This window comes from Amia ocellicauda, chromosome 9 (genome assembly GCF_036373705.1).
Source record: "Amia ocellicauda isolate fAmiCal2 chromosome 9, fAmiCal2.hap1, whole genome shotgun sequence".
NCBI classification, from domain to species: domain Eukaryota; kingdom Metazoa; phylum Chordata; class Actinopteri; order Amiiformes; family Amiidae; genus Amia; species Amia ocellicauda.
In genome coordinates, this window is record NC_089858.1 from 29381824 (window position 1) to 29406882 (window position 25059).

The window sequence follows — 25059 nt, forward strand, 5'->3', positions numbered from 1 at the left end:
AGCACCTTGGCTCCTCAATGGTACTGCCATAATACACCTTTAAACTAAAACAAGTGGTAAAGATGAACTTTAACACTGAAATAAGATTTGATAAATCAATAAATCTCATAGACAATGTAATATAATGTATATGTTAATGTACATCATTATTTTGTTAAAGGTTAGTTTACATATAGTGAATTATTTACTATTGCATTGCAGCTGTATTTGGCAAGGTTAGGCTTAACAATAGTTGCAAACATCTTTTTCTTTCAACTATTATTTATTAATATTGAATTGTAAGTTGATTATATTAATTAGCATGCAGTAATTGTATGTGTTAATAAATATACAGAAACTGCTTTCCATCTTCTGACTATTACAGACATTTATAATTGTGTATTTTTAACCTGGTTGTTAACAGTCAGCTCTTAAAATAAACCATGAGCCAACAATCTATCCAATTCGTAGTGTTTGAGAAATGATATCCCTCCTAAAGTTGGCTGTCTGGTTTATGTGCGTCTTTGTGTTTGGCAGTGTGTTGAAAATGAGGTAGTGGAGTAATTCTCCAGTGAGGCTTTGGGAAGAAATGAAAGGCCAGAGTTACTTAGCGGATGAGTACTGACTGATATAGACCTGTGTTCTTTGAACATCAGAAAATCCCCATTGCCTGCCTTGCATCTGAGCGGAAGCCACAGGAAAAGTCTCTTAATAAATATGTAAAGCCGGACTGCCAGGAATCACTAATGAGGTATTAAGGAAATAATTAAAATGTTCATATGGTCCTCTTCCCCCCCACCCCCATTGCAAGCACCTTTTATCTGAGGAGCATTATAGCATATCCCAACACATGTACCGAGTCATCTGTTTGAAGATACGAACAGCGGCAGCAAATAAATTATCAGTTTGTATGAATCCTGATGTCTTCTCGAAGGAAACAAACAAAAATAGAATTGCGTTTTTAAAGTCAGGTATGGAATATCATCTCCAGTCTCCTTGACATATGTGTCATTAACGCCCTTGAAATGCACAGTAATTCTGTGATGTTGTGTTGCCTGGGACTGAAGAAATATGAGAAACAATGCGCACGTAGCTACTTCAGTGCTGGGTCCAGTTTCACTCTCCATCTAGCTGCATGGGAAGGTTGTCAGCCACTTCTTTCCACTGATGAAGACTTTATAATTCACAGTCATGTGCATCTTAATTTGAAAATACCGACTAACTGTGTGCATCCGTGTGCGTTACAGTCATTGCAGTATCGGGTGCACTGTGAGCAAACGCATGGCGACAGGATTGCAGTTTCATACCCAGTGTTGTGGAATGGCCACCATTTATTTGGACATGCTAGATAGAGCTTGAATACAATGTGATATGGCTGTAAAAGATTTTAGACTCCTTTGCCACAAAAGTTAGACACCTACCATTTCCATAAATAACAGTTGTTTATCCTGTGCTTCCTCATTCCGTGATAAATAAAAGCCAGGTGCTAGTTTTAGGCTTGTGATATTGAGATTGAACGTGTCGTTTTTCTTTCATTGTAGTCTGTTCCAGCACTACTGCTACAAGCAAGGAGGCATGCGTCACACCTCCTACACCTGCATCTGCGGAAGGTAAGATCGTCCTGCACTTTCATTTTTGAGGAAATCCAAAGTCGCTGCTTCGTTTTGTCCACGCTGTGTGTGAAGTCTCGTGTTGCCAGATTCATCAGAGTGCCCATATGGCTCCTTAGTCACTGGGACACTGTGAAACGGAAGGGGGTTTGAAAGTTGCCCTTAAACTGCAAACATAGAAAGTGTAAATTAAGCGTGATGCCTTTGCGGAAATGAAAACTGAATACTGTGTGCTGATGAGTTGGAGTTATATTCTCAATCTAAACATAAAGCAAGCACGTGCCTGACAGAGTTAAAATGGCAAGCTATAGTTATTGTGAAATATATATATATGTATGTGTGTGTGTAATATATATATCATCACCATCAGCCTATATATGGCCAGACAGGTTTGTGACACACACACACATGACTACAGGGCAATTGTGAGAGTAGCCAAGCAACTCGAGCAGCGTGTCTTTGGAATGTGGGAGGAAACTGGACCCGGAGAAAACCCACGCGGACACGGGGAGAACATGCACACGCCACACAGGCAGGCGCCCAAGGCCAGAATCGAACCTGGGTCCCAGAGGCAGCAGCGCTAACCCCTGCACCGTATATGAAGTGCAGGAACTGCAGATGACACAACGAAGCAGGGATGTATGTATGGTATAACAATACTGATGAGGAAGAAGAGGAGGATATAGATGTATCTGTATATCTGTGTACATATCTATATCCACATATCTGTATATCTATTTTTTATTATTTCTGCAATACCCAGTTCCCTGTTTATCCCCAGTTCCAAGTATGCTAAAGATGTCTCTTACAGATCCTGTATGCCAGGTATAATTAGAGAACCCCCCCCTTTTGTTCTGTGTTTCTGTACTGTACCATCAATCTTCACACCCTAATTCTGCACATCCTGTTTTCACTTGAATGCCTGAAAGCCCCAAGCAGTCCTGCAGTGCTGTAGCTGGCCCTGTGAGATACAGCAGAGTTGTGTGTGTGCCGTGCTGGGTTTCAGCCCGCTGTGGGCTCCTGGTGAGAGCCCTGGCACTTTAGTGGTGGGCCATGGTGCTATAGGGGCTGCTGCCTGAGCAGCCAGGTTTGTGATGGGGGGCCTGGCATCTCTAGATCTCTGCAAGGCTCTTGGATGGATGGATGGCTCTTTTAAATTTTAGGAAATGCACCCAAATCTCAGTGCTACTAGATCTTCATTGTCGAACTTGGGTTTAGACTTTCTGAATTGATTTACCTTATGATTTTGTACTGCAAGATCAAAACAGTGTCTCTGCTTTATAATGGATAACTTGGAAATGAGAAGATGTATGTTCTGTCTAGACTTCGGCACTAGAGGGCACTGTGACACCTCTTTAAAATGCTGACTGTTGCAGTAATCCATATATGTTTTAGCATCCCACTAGGGCAATTTAAAAGTTATGTACTCATTAATACGTATTTTGATTTTCATCTGTAAGTCGATTGCTGTTAGTTTTGCCTCGTCTTTCACATGCACTGTAATGTCTTTTAAACTAAATGAAGATTAATTTAGTAGCTGCCTACTGGGTATTCATTGGGATTTAATTGGTGTCAAATATCTATAAAATGGGTTACAGAGTACACAATGTTTGGTGTTGTGTGAGTATATATGAATCTCCTTGTAAAGATGATGACATTTTTCTTTCAGTGGAACCAACGCATCCATTCTGCATTATGGTCACGCTGGGGCACCCAACAGCAAGACCATTGAAGATGGAGATATTTGGTGAGTTACAGCACAAAATAATCATCATCATTATTTATGTATATGTGTATTTATAGATAATGATGTATGTCTATTTAAAACTACAGATTGCACTTATTGTACTTACTGTAATATGTAATGTTGTGTGAACAATATATATTTTGAATACTGAAAGTCGCATTTTGTGCGGGAAGCTATGTGCTGTGCGATGTTGGCCTGTGCTCCTAGATTGTATCCTAACACTTCTTTCAGCGGTTTCATCTCCATTTACCACATAATGACATAACTGTAGCTTATCAAAGCATCACAACCCATATAATTACATACTATCAGATCATTTAGCACTCTGTAAAGTATAAGCCTCAGCTGACATCATCTGTCTTCAAGGCTACTGCACTGAATTTAACTCATTAACTGTACCGTTTTTATTATTCACTCCTTGTGTTGAACCCTAACCTAAGTAACATATTACTTGATGAATACTAATAGATTGTTCAGTTCTCAATTGTAACCCGAGTCCACTGGTGATTATTATATGGGTGAATGAAGGCATATGGAATAAGGGGGCCCTCTAGTGCACAATCTGAGGTAGTGCAGTGTTGGTCTTCTTTTGGAAGGTGTTTATTGCAGAATCCTCAGCTTCTCATTGAAGTTGTAAACGTGCATTGAGGATATGTTGTATAACTCAGTACCTTAAAGGTAATTGTGTGGTTTGATAATTAAAAATAAATAAATTGTGCCTCATTAACAGATCCATATTCAAGCAAAACGTGTATCAAGTCAATACTACAAAACACAGATTTAATGTGAACACAAGATTGGAAAATTAGTTTCTTCGATTGCATGAGACATTTTTGAGAAGCTTCTGAGATGGGCAGAGTTGCAGCTGGAAAACCTTTGTGAAAACGAGGAAGCCCTGAAATGTGGGTACTAAAACATAAGGGCTTAAAAAATTATTTAGAAATGCATTTTGGAAAGATTTAACAATTCACCCTTCTTACATACTAAAAGAAGCAATATGTGAGAAGAAAACCTGTCAAAATGTTATGTAGTGTTTACAGTACAAGACAGTGAGTGTAACTTGAAGCTAGATTAAGGTTGATCAGACTCCCGACTGAGCCCAGCATACGAGAGATCTAGTAATGATAGAAGATGCATTAGCAAAGGAATTAAAATATTCAGTCATTTAACTCCCTCAGGACTGGGGATGTGGGCTGTGTTTTTAATATCATACTGCCCCAAAAGCCACAGACTCGACCCACTTTACTTACATTCGGATAATAAAGGAATAGATTTTGCAATGTATGTGTTGGCCTGTCATGTCCTCTTGACCTTTATCCCATTGAATTGTCATGAGATGAGCTTAATGGCAGAGTGGATCCTGCATAAATATACTGTGGGAGAGGATCTGAATCCGAAATAAACAGCCTAGGCAGGTCAGGTAGCAAGGGCAGTTCAGTGAAAGAATCAGTTTAATGATTTTTGCTCAGTGTCACTGCTCAGGGTGCCTTGGAGTATTGTCTCTGGTGACCAGAGTAGTTTTTGAGCACTCTCACTCTGAGACTCAATTACTCAACACACCCATTGCTTACGCTCTGACAGAGCGCCTGAGAAGTTTCAGCTGTGATTGCCAAGTTGTTTTGAAGCGAGCCATTTGCAGGAGCATGCCACCAAACATGTCACCTGTCTTATTTTATTTTATTTTTTTATTAATACATTCCCAAGAGAATCAGTAGTTTGTGTGGACCCTGCCTTTTTTTCCTTGCTAATTACAAGGTTTGCAGGCATTGTCATCATTTCAGCCTCCAATGTAAAACTGAATCCACATACTTTGTCAAGTGGGTTTACACCAAGCATTTTTTTTTTTTATCAGAAGTACCACGGCTCCATATATCACCTGACTTTAAAGAAGAAAAAAAAATCCAGGAAAATAAATCAACTATGTTTTGTGGCACATTAAAACCACTGATGCATTATTCAATTAGTTTAATGTATCCCCACACTCCACCTACTATTTTAAAAATACTATTTAAAATCACATTCTTTCATCCTAACCTGGGTTTTGGCACCTCACAAATCCCAAAATGCTACCACAAAAAAGTCAGGTGCTTGGGAACGGCGCACACGAATCCCATCATACAAAACTGTTCTTTTTATAGCCATGGGAATTAGAATACAACAATAACGACAGAATCTCATTTCACTTGTGAGAAGTTTTGGTTTTAGTTATAAATTCAGATTACACACAAAAAATGAATTTCTGTTCAATGTAGATGATAAGAATGCATCCGATATAACATATAAGAAGTCATTTGGCTCATGTTGTAAATTACTACCTCATCCCACAATGTCATCCAACTGGAAGGAGCCCAGAGAGCTAGTTTCAGTCACATGGCTGGTAACTCCTTCTCTCCAGATGCATGGAGTTCTTTGTGTAAATAAGTACCCGTCGTTTCCAGTCTTCATTGGACCCGGTCTTAATGAGATGACGTCTGGTCCACTTTTCATGGTTCTGCTTGAAGTCATCCCTTGGGTTCAACTGTGTGGATTTGGAATACTTGAATCAAGTCCCCAGCCATCCTCCCCCTATACAAGTCTCAACCGCTCCTGGGTTTAATCCCCACTGTTTTAGATGCATTTACACTTCTGTAATTGACCAGATGTGGTGTAGCTGGCATGATGAAGTGAAACATTTGAATATTAAAAAGACCTTAACGCATAACATTTCAATGGGACTATTTAACATCCTTCTATTCATTCTTATTGGATGTATTGAAAGCACATCATCTCAATACATACAAGGAAATAGAACAGTTACTATTATTATTTTTGTGAAATACAGCTCTGTAGACCTTTCAAATGGATGTTGCACAAACAGTAAATTAAATGCAATATTATTTTGCACAGCACACTCCAGGTATGACCTATGCAGGGCTATTTAATAGTAGAAAGTTTGTTCAGCAAGTTTTTTTTTTTTTTTTTTTTTTTTTTAAGAGTTTACATTGTAGGGATGCATGGTTGTGCCAATGACATTGCAAAACACAACATGGAACCAAAGAACATCTCTCAGCTCTAAATGAACTCCTCCGAAGGGCAGCCCTGATATGGTCTCTTTCGCAGAGTGTATAAATCAGTTTATAAGCTAGGGATCTGTTGAAAATAAGCCTAGAGACTGTACTGTAATTCTTGGCATTATTGTTCCGTACTTTCCTACTACCATTTGAAATATGCAGAGTATTATCATGTGATACATTTGAAATTGAAGCAAAGTTAATCAGATTTCAGCTTTGACAGGTTGTGTTTTGATTATTAGTCATACTTCCCAGTTTTGGAGTTAAATACAACTTTGGACAGAGGTTGTGTATCCCTATTAGGACAGATAAATCCTCACTGTAACTTTGGAGGCATATTAAAGAACAATATGTGGTTACCAACACCTATTCTCACCGTTTTGTCATTGTGGTTTAAGTTAGTTACCTGTAATTTCCCATATTTAACTTCTATGGACTCTTTTCAAGATGTGCTCCTGTTTGTACACAGGATGTGGCATGCTCCTCGGATTTGCCCTTTGACCCCTTCTAGAAGAATTAAAACACAAATAATAATAATTGAGCAAGTGAATTAGTTTGTTATTATTGTCTATGTGACCGACTTTCTCCTGTGCTGTGCAAAATGTACAAATCCCCTGTGGATGGGGAACAGCATCTTGAAGGCAGTGGGTTACTGGCTCATTCTGTTTTGCTTGGATCAAAGGTTTTGTAATCTGACCACATATGTTAAATCCCTGTCTTGGGGACCAGAAAAGCCAGTGTATTTGCACAGTGTTTTGTATTTCTTTTAACGGTTTGGCAGGGAACAAAGGGCACACTGTTTTTTGTCACAGTCCCCACTGAGCCAATCCACTATGTTGTGTTTTGCTGTGTTAAGCTTTTACTTTTCTAATTAGAATAGCCAATTTGTACGTCAACATTGACAACAAAATGATGTATATAATCCATGGTCAATTTTAGTCAAGACTAAAACACCACCTTAGGACAAAGCCAGGGCTTAAACTTCTGAAGGTTTCAGTCACCTGTCCTAGGAGAGTGACTTCACTTGACCCACAGACTGAGACAAGCTCAAAACCCCACAACATTTGTATGTACTTGAATGAGAAAGGCGGAATGAATTAATCCTGGCACCATGTAATTAAGATCTTATTAATCATTTTAAATCATGAGAGATAACAAGTTAAATATTAAACTATATAAGGAACCTGTATTCTCCAACGTTTTGTAAGTAAAACCATTAAAGTAACTCTAATAAACACGTCATACTCTTAATGCCCTCATACATCATTTGCCAACCTTGGAACATCTGGAGAGGACATCAGTCATTGGTCAGTTCTAATATTTTAATATATACAGTGAAGGAAAAAAGTATTTGATCCCCTGCTGATTTTGTACGTTTGCCCACTGACAAAGAAATGATCAGTCTATAATTTTAATGGTAGGTGTATTTTAGCAGTGAGAGACAGAATAACAACAACAAAATCCAGAAAAACGCATTTCAAAAAAGTTATAAATTGATTTCCATGTTAATGAGTGAAATAAGTATTTGACCCCTTCGACTTAGTACTTGGTGGCAAAACCCTTGTTAGCAATCACAGAGGTCAGACGTTTCTTGTAGTTGGCCACCAGGTTTGCACACATCTCAGGAGGGATTTTGTCCCACTTCTCTTTGCAGATCCTCTGCAAGTCATTAAGGTTTCGAGGCTGATGTTTGGCAACTCGAACCTTCAGCTCCCTCCACAGATTTTCTATGGGATTAAGGTCTGGAGACTGGCTAGGCCACTCCAGGACCTTAATGTGCTTCTTCTTGAGCCACTCCTTTGCTGCCTTGGCCGTGTGTTTTGGGTCATTGTCATGCTGGAATACCCATCCACGACCCATTTTCAATGCCCTGGCTGAGGGAAGGAGGTTCTCACCCAAGATTTGACGGTACATGGCCCCGTCCATCGTCCCTTTGATGCGGTGCAGTTGTCCTGTCCCCTTAGCAGAAAAACACCCCCAAAGCATAATGTTTCCACTTCCATGTTTGACGGTGGGGATGGTGTTCTTGAGGTCATTCCTCCTCCTCCAAACATGGCGAGTTGAGTTGATGCCAAAGAGCTCGATTTTGGTCTCATCTGACCACAACACTTTCACCCAGTTCTCCTCTGAATCATTCAGATGTTCATTGGCAAACTTCAGACGGGCCTGTACATGTGTTTTCTTGAGCAGGGGGACCTTGCGGGCGCTGCAGGATTTCAGTCCTTCACGGCGTAGTGTGTTATGAATTGTTTTCTTGGTGACAATGGTCCCAGCTGCCTTGAGATCATTAACAAGATTCTTCACCGTTCTCAAGATCATTGAAACTCCACGAGGTGAGATCTTGCATGGAGCCCCAGACCGAGGGAGACTGACAGTTATTTTGTTGTCTGTTGTCACCTTCTCACCAAGCTGCTTGGCGATGGTCTTGTAGCCCATTCCAGCCTTGTGTAGGTCTACAATGTTGTCCCTGACATCCTTGGACAGCTCTTTGGTCTTGGCCATGGTGGAGAGTTTGGAATCTGATTGATTGATTGCTTCTGTGGACAGGTGTCTTTTATACAGGTAACGAGCTGAGATTAGGAGCACTCCCTTTAAGAAAGTGCTCCTAATCTCAGCTCGTTACCTGTATAAAAGACAACTGGGAGCCAGAAATCTTGCTGATTGATAGGGGATCAAATACTTATTTCCCTCATTAACATGCAAATCAATTTATAACAACTTGTTTGAAATGCGTTTTTCTGGATTTTTTTGTTGTTATTCTGTCTCTCACTGTTAAAATACACCTACCATTAAAATTATAGACTGATCATTTCTTTGTCAGTGGGCAAACATACAAAATCAGCAGGGGATCAAATACTTTTTTCCCTCACTATTTTAATGTATCTTTTTTTTTTTTTTTTATATATATATATAACCAAAAAACAGAACCTCTTCAGCTCCACTTTATAGCTATGTTTTTGCAATACCTTCTGGAATATATTGCTTCTATTATATTGTTAGAAGCAGTAATACTTGAAACAACTAGTTTCTGAATCAGGAGAAATCTGTCTAGTGCAGTTCAAGTCAAGTGCAATGCTGTCAAATGCGTTGTTTTGTTTTCCAATTAATTTAAGTAATAACTCATAATTCAAACAGGATGATAGCAACAAGATTTATATTACCTGTGCAGATTCTGTTATATATACAGTGTACCTGGGGATGTTGTATCTGGAGAGTGTTTAACCCTCATAGACAGAAAGAACAGGTTTATTGACAGTTAAAAGTGTAGGGGCATATTCAAGTCTCCTCCTTGTTTGAATACCACGGTTACACCTCCTGGTTATATCTGTGGATTTGACCTCAAGACTGAAGTGAAGTTCTCATGAGTTTTTATACATTTGTAGCTATTTTTTAAATTATTTTTTTAGAGTTTGTTTAGTTTGACTTCATTCTTAAGTGACACGAGCAAGCTTGAACATGCAGTCAAGGCCCTGAGTTACAGCCTAGGTACACAAACCCCCCTGGTTTGATCACGCAATGTTCGGAGGTGTTGGTGTTTTGCCTGGAGTAAATCCTTTCTACCCACTAAGGCAGGCTTGATGCGATGTATCTTTGGCCGTCTGCACCAGACTCCCCAACAGGGGCTGATCTGCAGTCACTCTACATACATGGGTTGGTTGTGTTATTATTTCATAAATTGCCTGGCACACTGAAATTGATTTTAGTTTCAGTTGATTTTTTCCAGTTGTCCGCACAGGACTGCGTTTCCTTCCCCGTGTGCAAACTCTGTGAATCTGAATCCATATCAACAAGGCCAGTCAACAGACAGGATCTGTGTGCCAGTCAATAGTAAGAAGGGCTTCCATTAAGAGTGATGGAAACACAGTGACGGAAGATGAAGGAAGTTATCTGAAGCATGACAATAAGCCTTGTACATGAATGTGAGCAACACATTTGACAGTTTCATGTCTTATTGACTGTTGGGTTTTAAAATGTAACTTGACATCAGTTTTAAGCCTGGAACAAAACAGATGTGATAATGGGCCCTTGATTATGTGTATGTGTGTGTGTAGGTTTGTTTGTGTGTGTGTGTGTGTGGGTTTGCTTGTGTTTGTGTTTGTATGCGTGTGTGGGTGTTTGTGAGAAAATGCCAGTGTATGCTGATTCACTAGACATCCACATGGTGGCATTATTGCTTTGAAAAGACTGAAAAGACTAAAGCCTTTGAAACGGGTCATCTCTACTTCTGCTGCTGCCTTGTTGACTTTCAAAGACAGGAAACACAATGCCAATTCTGTGAGTCAGAAGCCTTCAACATTTTACATTCTGATATATTTCAGCAATATGGAGACAGATACTTATCCACTTCCATATAGCAAAGACTTAAAGCACTATCTGTAGCTGCACAGTTAATCATAACAGTAGTTACAAGAAGCTAGTACTAAGTACTAATACTATTTACTTTATTGATTAAATTGAAATGTTTGGCTTTTTTATTTCTCTCTCTAATTCTCTCTTTTTAACTAGCCCACTGCATGGAAACAAACAACCTATTTTATTTTAATATGAAACCTTCCACTATTTGTTTTGAAAGCTTGCCAACATGTCAAACAATGTTTCAGATGTCGCTTATATGTGTACTTCTGGCTCAGATATAACTGTTTTGCTATTGAAGGAGGGAAAATGCCTGTCGACGCAAAATTACGTGCAAATGCATTAAGGCACACATTTTGACACGGTGACATTTAAGGTCTGTTTTAGCCTGATTAATCACCCATTGCAGGATAGGGCGGGCAGCAGCATATGCTTAGTACTGCACGAAATACTTTAATGCTGGGTGAAATGAGACTGGCCTTAACCAACTGACCTCATTTAATTTTCATCTTTATCTCCAGTTATACAGTCGCGTTCAGCACCTAGTCAATTATTTACTCCTCACAGAAGTCACTCGGCCTGGATAGCTAGGGAGTATTAAGGAGGAGCACTGTTTTTTCAGGTTTAAATTGTGTGTGTGTGTGTGTAAATATAATTATTTTTATTATTTTACAGTCTTGGTCTTTACCTTTTGTGTCAAATTTTGAAAATATAAATTCTAAAGAGAGTTTCCATCCTGCTTTAGCCTGTGCTGTATATCTGGTTGTTGGATTAATTGAAGTGTAAATCCATTTTCTGCATTAAAATATTGTCTGTGCATTATTTCACTCTGATTTTATTTGGTTACGTTGTCGTCACATTTGGCGCTTTTTGTGCGTTTTATCCAAACCCTCAGAATGTAATGAGTAATAATTAACCCATTCCCAAGCTGACAGGACTGCAGTGTATAACCTAAAATGCCCTGATATTATCTAAAAGATGGGAAAAGAAAAGCCCCCAACTCTAGATAACAATATACACTTGCATGTAGCATTGCCATCACAGATAAGTTGCGCTTTGCGGCGGGGGGGCCGGGGAGGGTTGATAATAATTGTTGATAATATAACAAAACTCAGCACAAAATGCACTGAGCAATCCAATGCAGCCTCTCAGTGGAGTATTATATAGGTTGCAATCTTAATACCGTGAATAGGATTAACTTGAACTACTCCTTTGAGTAGTATATAACTCCTCTGCCTTTAGAAGGAAAGTGCACGTTCGTTGTCAGCCTGCTGAAGAGCTTAGCATTAAAATGAAGGAAGGGCCTGCTCTGTAATCAGGAGGAAATCTAAGGGGGTTAACCTGGGCCCTGAAGAGAGACCTGTCATTGCTTAGGCATTTATGATAAGTTTGTGAATGCTGCGAATGAATCGCGCCGCATGATAAACCACTTAACAAAGCAGCCGGGGGGGCGGTGTGTACATTAGCAAAAAAAGGTAGCAAATTACAGGGATGCCTGCTTTTGTTCTGCTGGGTGAACTTCTACCAGCTGTGTGGTTCAAAGGGCAGCTCTGCGATCATGTGAGGGTGGAGCTGCAGGAGTGGCCCATGTGACTCTGAGTCAGGATTTAACCTCAGTAGTGACAGAGCACATTGTCTCTCTCTCTCTCTCTCTCTCTCTCTCTCTCCTCGGACTTCAGACACGACAGAATCGATGCCAGTGACCCATAACCCAATTTAGTTCTCAACCATGCCATTTTCTTTTCGCATTTGCTGACTTTGATATCGGACAGTTAATGCCAACAAGTCATTATGTCACCACCTTAAAAGAAAAGATGCAGGCAGGATCTTATGGTTGACAGAGTTTCCCCCCCCAGTTCCAACAGTTCCATGTGGCCGTGTGTGCCTGTTCACTTTTCGTTTTTGAATGGAGGAGTTCTGGCCAAGGTAGATTTGAGCACAATGGCGCACTACACTTACTGAACTTCTTGCTCTCTCCTTGTTGAACTCTAAACTGAACTCTTACTATAGAGTCAGTGAAATTCAGAGCCTTTTCTCCGGTTAAGGAGGATTGATATAGTTAGTGCTTCAAATTCAGAGACAAGACAAGTCAGAACCTACAGAATGTAATTAATTGAACATAATGCACATTCATTTTAATGTAAAATCTTAGAATCTGAGGATACTTGTACTTAGTGGAAGCAAAATTTTTGTTTAAACCAGTGTTTGATCCGAAAATCTACCAAATAAAAGGCAATAGAACATTTTAGCCGGATTTGATTGAAAACAGAACAGTTGCTGTCTGTTTTTATTTATTTATTATTGCATAAGAATATTCAAACCCCTTCTGGACACTTTCCACCCTTTCAAATCAGCATGTTCAGTGAATCAATAAGACGTTATTATTATATTTCATATTATAATCCTTTGTTTGATTCGTATTGTGAAACTTTTACAATGATTGATAGTAAACCTAGCCTCAGATAATTTTACATTTGTATTTTAGTAAATGCAGTCTTATACCCCCACACTGCATTTATAGCGTTACAGCCAGCTAACCCCCCCCCCTCCAAATTCTTGGTGTTATTACAGATTACTGCCTGACACAGAAAGTTAGTTGGTTTTACCGCACAACCACAGTGGCCCTGGTTTACATTATACACGATCAATGTAACTGCAGACTGTGCAGGCTTTGCACGGATAAGATAGCGGAACATTAAGTTGTAAAATTGAATGATTAAAAATCTTGTGGTTGCTGATAAAAAGGTTGAACTTTAAACAAATGCATTGGATTTGTTTCGGGACTTTATTTCATGATAGGACTCTATTCACTCTATTAAGCCTGTGCATGGATTCATTGAAACTTACTGTGTTGAGGAGATCGGTTTAACAAGGCCTTTTCTGGGTAAAGAAATCTTATTGTTTAGTAGTGTAAGTATTTGATTTGTACCCTTTTATAGTATTAAAAGCATTGATAATGAAAAGTAAATGAATGAAACAATGAAAACCAAATTCTTGCTTAGGAAACCTCTAAATGCTTTCAGATGACTAACCTAGCACAATTATAATGCCCCTGGACTAAGTCTGGACTGCCACACCTGAGCATTATTCAGAAAGACTGGCCAATGAGAATTAATCATTTTGACCCCAGACACTGACATGCGTCTACAAGTTTACTATATTTTCATCAACTGGAATAAAACTGACTATAAGCAAGCAGTTGACTAGCAGAGAGCCAAGAGGGGGTCTTCCAGGTTAGTGAGAATGGGTAAAGAGTAACGTCACTGCTTGCCTAATATTCTTTAAGCAACAGCTTTCTGCTCTTGTCTGTTGTCTTTATCTCTCTGCTACTTCCTGTCCCGTGTCCCATTCCTTTTCTCTCCCTATAGCTGCTCTCGTTATCACCTCTCATCTTCGACTGCCTGTCTGATTGTATCTCACCCTCACACTCTCTTTCCTCCCATCTCCACTGATTTGGCTTTTTCTCCACCCTTTGATGGTGCCAATAAACATCTCCGATCACATCTTCACAACTCCAGTCATAGATATATAGCCCTCTATCTTGTAGCCTATAAAACGTTATCACCAGCATTGAACACTTCAGTCCAACCTCAGAAGATGAGATCACTGTCATCTCTGTGTTGTGTTGGAATTCCAGTACATTGTACCATACTCTTACTACAATACAGTTAATGAAAGAAGAAACAGCATAAACTATTGAGTTATATTACAATACCTTTCACAACAGAACTAGCAACCAAGGAATGTTTTACGTAAAAAAAAATCTCTCCTTGTTGGCAGTCACGCTAACGCAAACTCTAGACATTGTTCCACAGGTTTAGTATTGTATCACCATCTATTGCTGTCCATTCACTCCTAATCATCTCCGAGGGCACATGTATGCCCATGCTGATCTATTGTGTTCACTCTTGGGTCCAGCTTGTCCTGTAATGCTTCATTGGGGTCAAGAGATTGGGGAGTGCATCAGTTCAAGCCCGTTGTTCTTTTTTCCTGATTTAAATAATGGCCATGGCCGTACGTTTGGGCTCAATATCATTTTGAAAGATCACCCCTCCCCCCACAAAGTCACTTTTGGGATGATATCCCAGCTGACATATTTTGTTCTGGTAACGTTGTGTGCGATTGTGGTTTGGTTGTATTTTGGTTTGGACAAATCTGACGTGAGAAAAATATAGCAGAAACAGATTATCGTAACTCCACAATGTAGTTGAAATGGTTACCAGGTGCACAGTAACTTTGTATGCATATTACATTGCATGCATATTTTTTACTTTTTTTTTTTTTTTTTGGTGCATCGCATATTAAACATTCTGTCTCCATATTGAGTGATTGGTGAATATTTCTATTCTCTGAAATGCAGTTACATAGAGGAATGTGCAGTAACCTTCAATCTGAGTAGAGGATATTACTATACACTTGGCACCTAGGAATATGTCGATTTGTAAGTACCCCACTGTATATTGACCTGTGTTTGAAGAAAGTGAGCTCAGTGGGAGTGTCACAGTCTGTAGGCTGAGTGCTCTGTAAGCTGTAACCTTTACCCTACATTAGCCTAAATCCGCATTTAAATTTTGTATTAAATAAACACTGCGTTATCAACCAACCTGCAGTAATTGGTGGTTGTTTAAAAGCTATATTTAGCAGCACAGAGTAAGTCCCCGTGCATGTGAGTGGGGCACCATCTCAGTCTGCCTTCTGCCCTGTTGGTGATGGACTTTGGTCCGATTCTGTTTGCTGACTACCTTTGTATTGTGAAGTCAGCCCTCCAACTCTGCCGAATGACAATCTGCACTCACTGACCCCCTTCCCAGCCAGTTAGCTTAAATACATACTTCTTTATTTTTTTGGATAAAACAAGCAAGCTATTCCTCCAGCCCAATGGGGGTGAGATAGGCAGTGATTATGCGCCGTTAGCGTATTTGAGAAGATGACTAGAAAAGCTGTAGGGCCATTTTGATTTCACAATGGGCCAGCAGTCAGAAGTCAAATAAGAAATAAAAGATTGTCACATAAGTGCAATTCATTTAAAAGACTTACGGTTATCTGGGGGCATATTCAAAATTATTGTGCAAGCTGCCCGTGGAGACGAGAGATATGGAGAATAAACTGGTTGGACTGCAGTTGACCCCTGCTGCACAGTCTGGGTTGCTGATACAAGTTGAAACTGGTTTGAATGGAGAGGCATGGTGGCACTGAACATGTCCCTGTTGAAACGCTACGTCATACATCAGATGGCTGTAACCCCAGTAATCTCTCTCTCTCTCTCTCTCTCTCTCTCTCGGCCACAAGTTAAGACAGCATGCCACAGACGTGTTGCTCTGTGCTGAACGATATACATTGCTGCATTAACAGCTGCGCATGATGGCCTTTGTTTACCTTTATTCAATCATACAATTGTTTCTCTAAAGAAGGCTAGATTGTTTTTGTGGTAGTCGCTCAAGGGCAGAAAATATTTGATTTTTATCTCTCACTCTTCAAAAATGTGCGTGGTTTTTACAGAAAATGATAAAGCATGTCAGTTTCTACACGCTGTAGGAGGCACTTAAATGTTCTCAAAGAGATGCGGCTTTTGGTTCTCATGCTAAATTATACCCCCTGCCCTTCTTGCTTCTCAAAAGACCAGTCAAGCCCAGTACAGTTTGTTTCAGTATTATTTTGTATGTATGAAGTGAGAGAGAAGTTTAAGTGAGAAATTGAAATGGGTTTGGCTCAAATACAACAGCAGTGTTACATAGACAAGCCCTTATCGCTTTTGTTTTGAAAAACTTGTTTACCATGAACAGAAAGCACTGGAACATATATTGATTAACACTAGCACCACCAATGACATCAATTTGATGGGTTTCACTTTTGCAATTTGAGATTACTCCGCAGCTGTGAAAGATACACGGTTGTCTGTTCTTGACTTTTACGAAGTATGTGTATTAAACACTCAGGTGGAACTTAAATGGCAGGATCGCAATAAATACTAATCTTATAATCCAGTGTACCTAGGACAATCAAATTGAAAAGAGTAGTATTTTGCTTATACAAGGATAGTGCTTATTTATTTAGTCATTTATTTTTATTAGATTTATTTCCTGTTGAGGTCTTTGTTTTATAATTTTTTATCAGTGGTCCTAGTGTTAGAGGGGAGAGCGGGGAGGAACTCTTCAGCTGACCACCAAGGTTCAGCAGGGTAAATGGGGCTCTCAAACCACGTAATCCAATCCCCCCAATTTCTTACCACATAGTGCTTGTTGTTCAATACAGAGTCTGATCTTCAGTTTAAAGTGTCAGTCACCTGAGTGAGTGTCCTTCTATACCCCTCCCAGGACAAACTATCCCAATAGTGAAATCATCATTTTTTGCCGACCTAGAACAAGATATAAATCAATGGTACACATTTATGCAGTTTGCCTTTAAAATAAAGGCCAGTAAAACAGTTCAAATCCATGTCACATATTTGTTTATTAAAATGCTACCTACACTGATAGTCAAATGTGTTCTGTACTAATATTCAGGGAGAACAGACACACAGCAATCATGGCACATAGTAAACCCTGTCAAACCCTGTTTTCGTTCAAATAGTGTAACACTATGAGTGTTAAAGTGTGTCTTGTGCTTTTGTTGGCAGTCTCTTTGACATGGGCGGCGAGTATTACTGCTACTCCTCTGACATCACCTGCTCCTTCCCAGCCAATGGCAAGTTTACAGCCAACCAGAGAGCTATCTATGAAGCTGTGCTGAAGTCATCGCGCGCCGTCATGGCCGCCATCAAACCAGGTGAGGAATCCTGCCGTGTTCCTCTACACACACTCACAGCTGATGGTGATCACAGCCTTCACTGGAAACAATTCTGTGGATCAGATATGTTATTGTTCATTAAACTGTCCTGACTGATCCAGCATATCAAGTGTTTGGTAAACACTGATTCAGCATAGAGGGGGAAAAAAACAGTCAAAATTCCAGTTGATTGAACCAAGTGAAGGCAGGAGGAGGGGTGGGTGTAAACTTTGGACTGTCACTCCATTGATTTCTCCGTCAAAGTGTCCAGATAGAAGGCTGGTCTTGGTAAGGATTGGCCCAAGCACGTTTTCCCCAGAGGTGAAAGTCTGCAAGAGGCCTCTGTTTTGACCAGCTGCTGCCGGTTTGAACTTGCTGACATGAGTGTTAGTTGTTCTGAACTCACTATATAAACAGTTTGTTTTGTACCTGCATTTAGGGCTGGATTAGAAAACATTTCACCCAAGAGCCTCATAACTGAAGATCTTTACACAAAAATTACAGAATGTTGAAATAATCAAAACCAGTATATTTGTCCTGGGGTAATGTAAATTATAAATGTAGATTAAAGGGAAAAATGTAATTAAAGACAAAGGCCTCTGAATAGATATCTAAAAGATCAGGGTTCGACAACTAAGAATCAAGCAAACACTTTTGAAATATATATATACAATCTCTGCTGGTAAATATGTTTCTTCTGTTATATGTAATACTTTAAGCAAGCAGGTGTGAGGAAAGATGTGTTGAAACTATTCTCTTGTCTCCTCTTCTCACTGCTGAATGTGGTTTCCATAGTGGTAGATCAGAATTATCAGAGTCAATCAGCATGCTCTTAAACTAGCGCTCCCTCCTTTCAGGTTCACTTGGTTACCAAGGCAATCTCTGTTTGTCCAAAATCTGTGGATTAACCAAAGTTAAACAGAAATCAGGCGCGGACAATATGCCTGTGTTATAGTCGGGAAAGGTGGTTCCAGGCTATTAGATTTGATTGTTTTTGATGCCTTTCATTAAGAGAGAGTGGCATAGGCGTGCTGTAGGCAGCAGGCGTGGTTAATGGTCCCCTTATGTCACTTATTATACAAACATGAAATCTAATAGACTGGAACTAGTTGTTCCCTCCTAACACTTATTTAGGAACACTGCAGCTAGAGGTTGTAAAATAAAATAGATAGATATATAGATGTATATAAAGATCTTGATATAGGAAGATCCCTTTTATCTGATAAGGCCTTGAATGGTTGAGTTTTTGTATAGTGAGTTATTCCATATTTTCCCAAACAATTCAGTACTATTGGTCATTCCCAGTGTAGCAACGCAAATAAAAACCAAATATAGGCGAAAGGGCATTTTCATCCACGGCTCCCAGACTCTACTCATGCTGGTCAGGGAGTCTGAGTGTTGGAGTTTTTAATACAAATCCCACTTTTACAGATAGCCATTTTTATCCTAGTATATATTGTATGACCATATTATATCAGGCTTTTTAATACTTCTATGTATTTTTAGTAGAACATTTGTATCCTATGTATTTTTCGCCTTCTGATATTTTTTTTACTTTTATATGTAATTGTGTATGTGGTTAAGTAACACTTTGCACTGACGGACACTTATTTATATATAAAGTCACAGTATCGCACATATATGTGAGTGTTTGCCGATGATGATATAATCTTTGCAAAAACACCTAAAATTCAAAAACTCTCGGATGCAAGTAAGAGAACTGTACTCAAAGAACAGTAAAATGAGTCGTATTCAATAGATTTGTGAAAACTAAGAAAATTGAAGTAGATCAAAAGTCAACAGTTATGACTACCAGTCCAGATGGAAGAAATCAAAAGAACAGTGAAAATGGAATTGAGCGCATTGGGGAGAAACGCCACGCTGTTGAAGGGAAATTTACTAATTTGCCTGAAGAGACAATAATCCAATACATACTACCGGTGCTCATCTAAAAAATGAAATATGGTCAAAAGTTATACATAAACTGCAAACAACACACAGAAGCATGGAAAGATGTGTGCTTGGAATAACAAGAAGAGACAGAAAAACAAATACAAGCATCCCAGAACAAACAAAACTATGTGACATCATTGAAATTTAGAAAAATGGCAATGGGTCAGACACATTGCAAGAACAGACCAAAGATGGACAAAAGAAGCTATTGATTGCATGGGAAGGTGGAATCAGATGTTTTACTGGCATGACCTGGAAAGGAAACACTGGACATTGAGACAAGTGGAAACATCTTGGGATTGGCCTTCATCCAACAGTGCAGCAACAAAAGCTGCTGCTGCTATGTTTTTAAGTATATGCAAGAAGCAGATTAATCCAAGAATCTGATGTCAGCAGATGTAGGAAATATATATGTTGTGAATTCTACTTTTCCCTGCATGAAACTGGCTTAAACTGTCCTAGATGGTCAGTATATATATATATTTTTTTTTTCTTTTTACTGTTTTACTTACTGACCAATATTCACTCAGATAACTTTATCAGCGGTGCATTCCTGACCCAAGTGTAGGGCTTAATGAGATCATGAACTACACAACCTTGCTGTATACAATCAGGGGGCTACTCCAATCCCCGCTGATATCTGTCCCTGCTGCACTAGACTTTGCCCCCAGAATTTTATTGCACTTGACTGCTTTCAAGTGAATCGGGCTTTAAAAAGATCCATATAAAAAAAAGACTGAAAGGAAAAGCTTAATAAATCGGTTAACCATAAAGAAACACCAGCAGTGCTAACAAGACCTGTTGACCCAGTGCTCTATATTGGGTAGCAGAAGCATTGTGACCACAGTGGTACAACAACAATATGGATCCCTCAGTGAAACGCCTGCCAGAGCTGGGGATCCAACCCTTTCTCTGTGCCCAAGTCAGCGCCTCTGTCCTACACTTTGTTTGTTCGCTTGGTGGCTGTGAACACAGAGACGCTAGATAACAACAGTGTGACTGTGATTCACTTCACTGTAGTTTTTGCGTGTTTCTTCTTAACCGACATATACAATATACAGTGGAGCAAAGGCTGTGCATCTGTGCTACAGCTGTGTGTTTTAACCGTGCGTAATGCTAAATAGTAAGCTTTGCTTTAAATGTCGTTACGCCCTTTTAATTAATTATTGGCAGTTACCTAATGCACAGATATCCAGGGCTGATATCTCCAAATCTTATTTTCTACTGCTGAAGCAACTTGCTTTTTTCAGAATTGGGGAAAAGCTTCATTTCTTTCTTTCTGATGTGATTCTTCCTTAAGTCGTTTCCAAATAACTTGTACATGTTCCAAATTATGTTTTAGAGTACAAGCAGGATTTGATTACTGTAACAAGCTGAGCATTATTTATAAAATATATTTTCTGAAAGATTGGCTCCAATGCTGTTTCACCATGAGGGATGGTAGAGGAGAGTTTGCAGTTGTCATCGCCTTTCTGTGGCTGTGTTGTGTTATTAATTTCAGTTGCTGTGATTTTGAACAGAAAGAACTATTTTTGTTGTTATTATTCTTGTTTGTTTTATACAGTAGAACAAGCCAGAGTGAAGAAGGAAATAACCCTTTACAAGTCTCCCTAGAAAAGACACGGAGTATGAAAAATGCTCATAGTAACAGAGATGTATGACCTTTAATGTTAGTAAAATGGCATGTCACCAAGATTTTGATCTGCTGTCTGAATTTGGCCAGTTTGACAGAATATATACAGCATTTTTATTGTATTTTGTGTTATTCTATTTAAGGCTTTCTTGGTCATTTCAACGTCTGTAATACATTAATACAGTAATTCTATATTTTTTATCTTATTTTACTGTCTTATTGTTTTGATTTAATTACCCATTATAATAAGAACAAAATCACTTAGTCACGTATTTAAACAGCTGTAATTTGGTACGTACACATGAATCAATTCAAATTGGAAATGCGTTTTTCAGTGTCCTGTTCACCCCTCTCACTGAAGTTATAACTCACCTATCTGTCCCAAATGCACAGCTTTTTTAAGGGAAAGAAAAAAATATGTAATTGAATTCTGGAGGAACTGTTCCTAGGAAGATCCTCATTATTTTAGCTTTTAACATTCTTTATTGAGTATTTTATTCGCTGGGGATTAATATGTCCTACTGTTACAGTTCAGCCTGCTAATGCAAACAAACCACTCGAGGGAAGAACTCTCAAAGCACGTATCGCCACCATTCAGAGATATGAAACTTTATCCAACTTTCAAGGTAAAACCAAAACAACATCAGCGCATGCATACGCAAAAAAGCATGAACCCAGAACCTCCTTTTATCATTCCATCTTTTCTTTGTAGATTTCCATTCAAATCAGGCTCCCTGCCAGACTGATAAAGATCTGCCCTACCCCGCTGACGACAACTGGAATATTCCGATCTCGCTTACCTTTACACTGCGAGGGCCCTGTAACTCTGTCTAGTGTGGCAGAGTGCAGATCAGCCCCCTAGCTACCAATACTTTGGCTTTCAGTGGATCTGTGTGGGGGGATAGCATTTCAGTCCGGTTTGAGCTCTTTTTGCTTTATTTTATGGCTCTGAGTATATGATTGCTTTCAGGTTGTACTGGTCCCTGCAGCATGTCCTGACTTCACCCTATCCCTTGTTCTAGCAGCAAAGAAGGCAGCCGAGTTAAAGCCAGCCCTGCCAATTGCTGTAAATCGTCTGCAACTGGCAGCAAAGGTATTCCTCTGAGCTCTCGATCACTCTGTCCCTAAAACAGAAAGGCTCTGATCACAAGGGCACCACCAGGAACAATTCGGTACAAAGGGTAGAGATATATGAGCCTTTCTTTGAATCTCCTTTTTTTATTCCCCTCCCAGCAAGCTTAATTAATGGGAAACAACTATTCAGCATTCTCTCTACCTCTCTCTTGGTACAACGTATCCTGCCTGCTGCAGATTTAATTGCCAGCGCTGTGTAGCCTCCACTGTATTCTGCCAGCACAGGGCCCTGTTCTGTAATCTATAGCTCTCGCTTTTATCCAGGTCTTTGACCCGAAATAGGAATTTGTATTTTCCAATAGAAAATCAGTGACTGCCATGCAGTGCTGCTAACTGAAAGACCCCAATGGCTGTCAGATATCGATTTTGTGGATTTTGGAAAAGTACAGCTGCTTATTTTTTAATTGTTGTTATTATTATTATTGGGCTCCTTGAATACATTGTGTACTCTTTCTTTCATTTATGTATTTCCTAAAGGTTTCAGCTAGTACTTTATTCTGTCCATGTCTATTCTACCTGAAGTCTTATTGTCTCATCTTAAATGTATTTAAATGAGAGAGTATAATTGTTACCTGAGGGTTGGGGTTTTGGGCTGGTAATTGTTAGTATAACAAGGTAGAACATGTCAGAAATGAATGCAGTTTGAATGGGTTATATCTGCCTCTCTGGATTTGTTACGAAAAGACGAGATGAGATCCTGGCATGAGTTTGCTTCTAGCATCCCCACAACGGGCAAGATGGGCCCGTGGTTTCCTCTTTATGATGATATTATTTATTGGGAAATGGTTTTATGAGTCAAAGTCTGTGCCTTTCAGATACACTGTCTATTGACTCCTTGATACCACTGTTTCTGTAATTGAGGAAGCTTGTATGCGTGTGTTGGGGGGGATCAGTTAAGATGCGCATCATGGCCGTTGGAGGGGGAGGGATGGGCGCAGAGGAAGTGGCCCATGTGTCCACACCATCCCGTAAAGGAAGTGTCGTGTGCTCGGTGTGGCTGAGTGATAAGCGGTTTGAAGATGACATTTCCCAATCTTTTCCTGAAACATCACTTTGCACTGTATCATCACTTGCCTCGGCCACACGACGCAGCCAGGTGAAACACACTGTCAGTTGAGTGCAGTTGAGCAAAGTCCTTCAACCCGTCAGTCAGCCAACTATGCTTTGTGCATGGCTGTCTGAGGTCACTCCCATCAAACAGCCCTGCTGTGGGCCTCCTGCAGACAATCACACACGGTCTATTGAATGCCCTTCTTGCAGCAGTCAGATTTTATTATTCTTTATCTGTGTTTAAGAACCAAGCGATAACATACCTTTATAAACTTGCTTTTGAATTGTACTCCTGCTTTAGTAGGTTATATATAGATTTGTGTGTGTGTCTGCACACATATGAAGTTTTACATATTGTACTCGTATTTTTAAATTACGGTTTTAGCACAAAATGCACTGTATAAGTTGTATTTTATTTGTATTGTTATTTATGTATATACACATGACAGAGTGCTTCACCTAAACTAAGCACATTGACTCTGGGAATGGATTAAATTCCTGCACCGAAAGAGCAGGGTGTGGATGGCAGCAGGGGTCACATGTTGTCTGCAACCAAGCTCTCGGCCGCATGAGTATTTGTGTTTACATGGTGAACTGGATTAATTTAATAATTGTATTCAGGCTTCACAAAGTCCTGTGGATACCGTCTTCCAGCGGCTTCCTCACTCAGGTCACCTCCATTTCAGATGCTGTCAGATGGTTAACAGTCCTGGGCTATTGGGAGCAGGGGTCCCCAACCCTTGTCCTGGAGAGCCCGAAAACCAGTTAGTGTATAGGTTGCCCTAAATAACCAAATGCAAGTCACTGGTAGAATGACAGGTACTCATGTCCTTGAGAGCTGTAGGTTAATCAGGTGATGGTTAGGCTACATCGCCAATGATCTGGACATGGCTGAATTTACCCACAATGCCTGCTTGTTGATCAGAATGTAATGTTTCCAAGTGTCTCTAGTAGACTGTTTCTGAAATGACCAATATAACCTAGATAAAGTAAAGCACCATCTCTCTACTTCAGCTATTTTAGACACTTGGCATGTTTAGCTACCCTGACAGGGCATTTATCCCTGGGTTCAGATGCTTGGGTTCCCAATCACTGTGTTAATTCCTGATTGATAAGGTGCACCTAATAACATTTCACTCCCTTTGCTTCAATTAGTCGTCATCTTTGTATTTTCTTCTCTCTCTCTCTCTCTCTCTCAGTGCAGTGTTGATTCACAGCACCCCCTTCCTCTTTAGGTCCATTTGTTAGCACCTGTTCCTCAATTCTGGCAAAGTATCCTTCAGCACTATAGTTGGATTATACTGGTTGGGCCCTTTGTAGCCCAAAGCTGTTGCAGGGCTGTACACTAGCTTCTGTTTCTTTGCACATTGTGCTCTATTTGGACTGATCTGAACCACCCCCCCCAACCCCCATCCCACTGCGGTACGTATGTTCCAGTGCTAGAGGGTGGAAAGGAGCACAAGGAATCAAGTCACGAATATGATTCAGCACAGTGTTGCAGCATCGGGTAGGAAAAATAAGAAATTAGTGCACACACACACAGAGATAGACAAAGCCAAAGAGCAAAGCCAGCTTTTATTTTCAAAGGCCATTTTAGGTGTCTTACCATGTGACAGCCTGACTTCCAGATTAACTCTGGCGATCTTTCCATCTTTTAAACACTACTCCCATTGCTGTTATTATATTCCTTCACTTTTCATCCAGCATTCTATCTTCTATATGTTTTTTCTGGCATTCAAAAGCAGTCTAATCTTTCGCCTGGCTTTCCCTCTCCTTCTGTTTATT

The 25059-nt window shown here is 39.7% G+C and overlaps 1 protein-coding gene across 1 annotated transcript in view; it reads left to right on the top strand.

Annotated features, from left to right (window-relative positions):
• The window catches only part of pepd (peptidase D), a 125967-nt gene that overhangs the window by 81942 nt on the left and 18966 nt on the right, over positions 1-25059 (top strand). The window contains exons 10-12 of the mRNA XM_066714019.1: positions 1521-1589; positions 3259-3336; positions 17356-17504. Coding sequence (XP_066570116.1) covers positions 1521-1589; positions 3259-3336; positions 17356-17504 — 296 coding nt within the window. The remainder of the gene's footprint in view (positions 1-1520; positions 1590-3258; positions 3337-17355; positions 17505-25059) is intronic.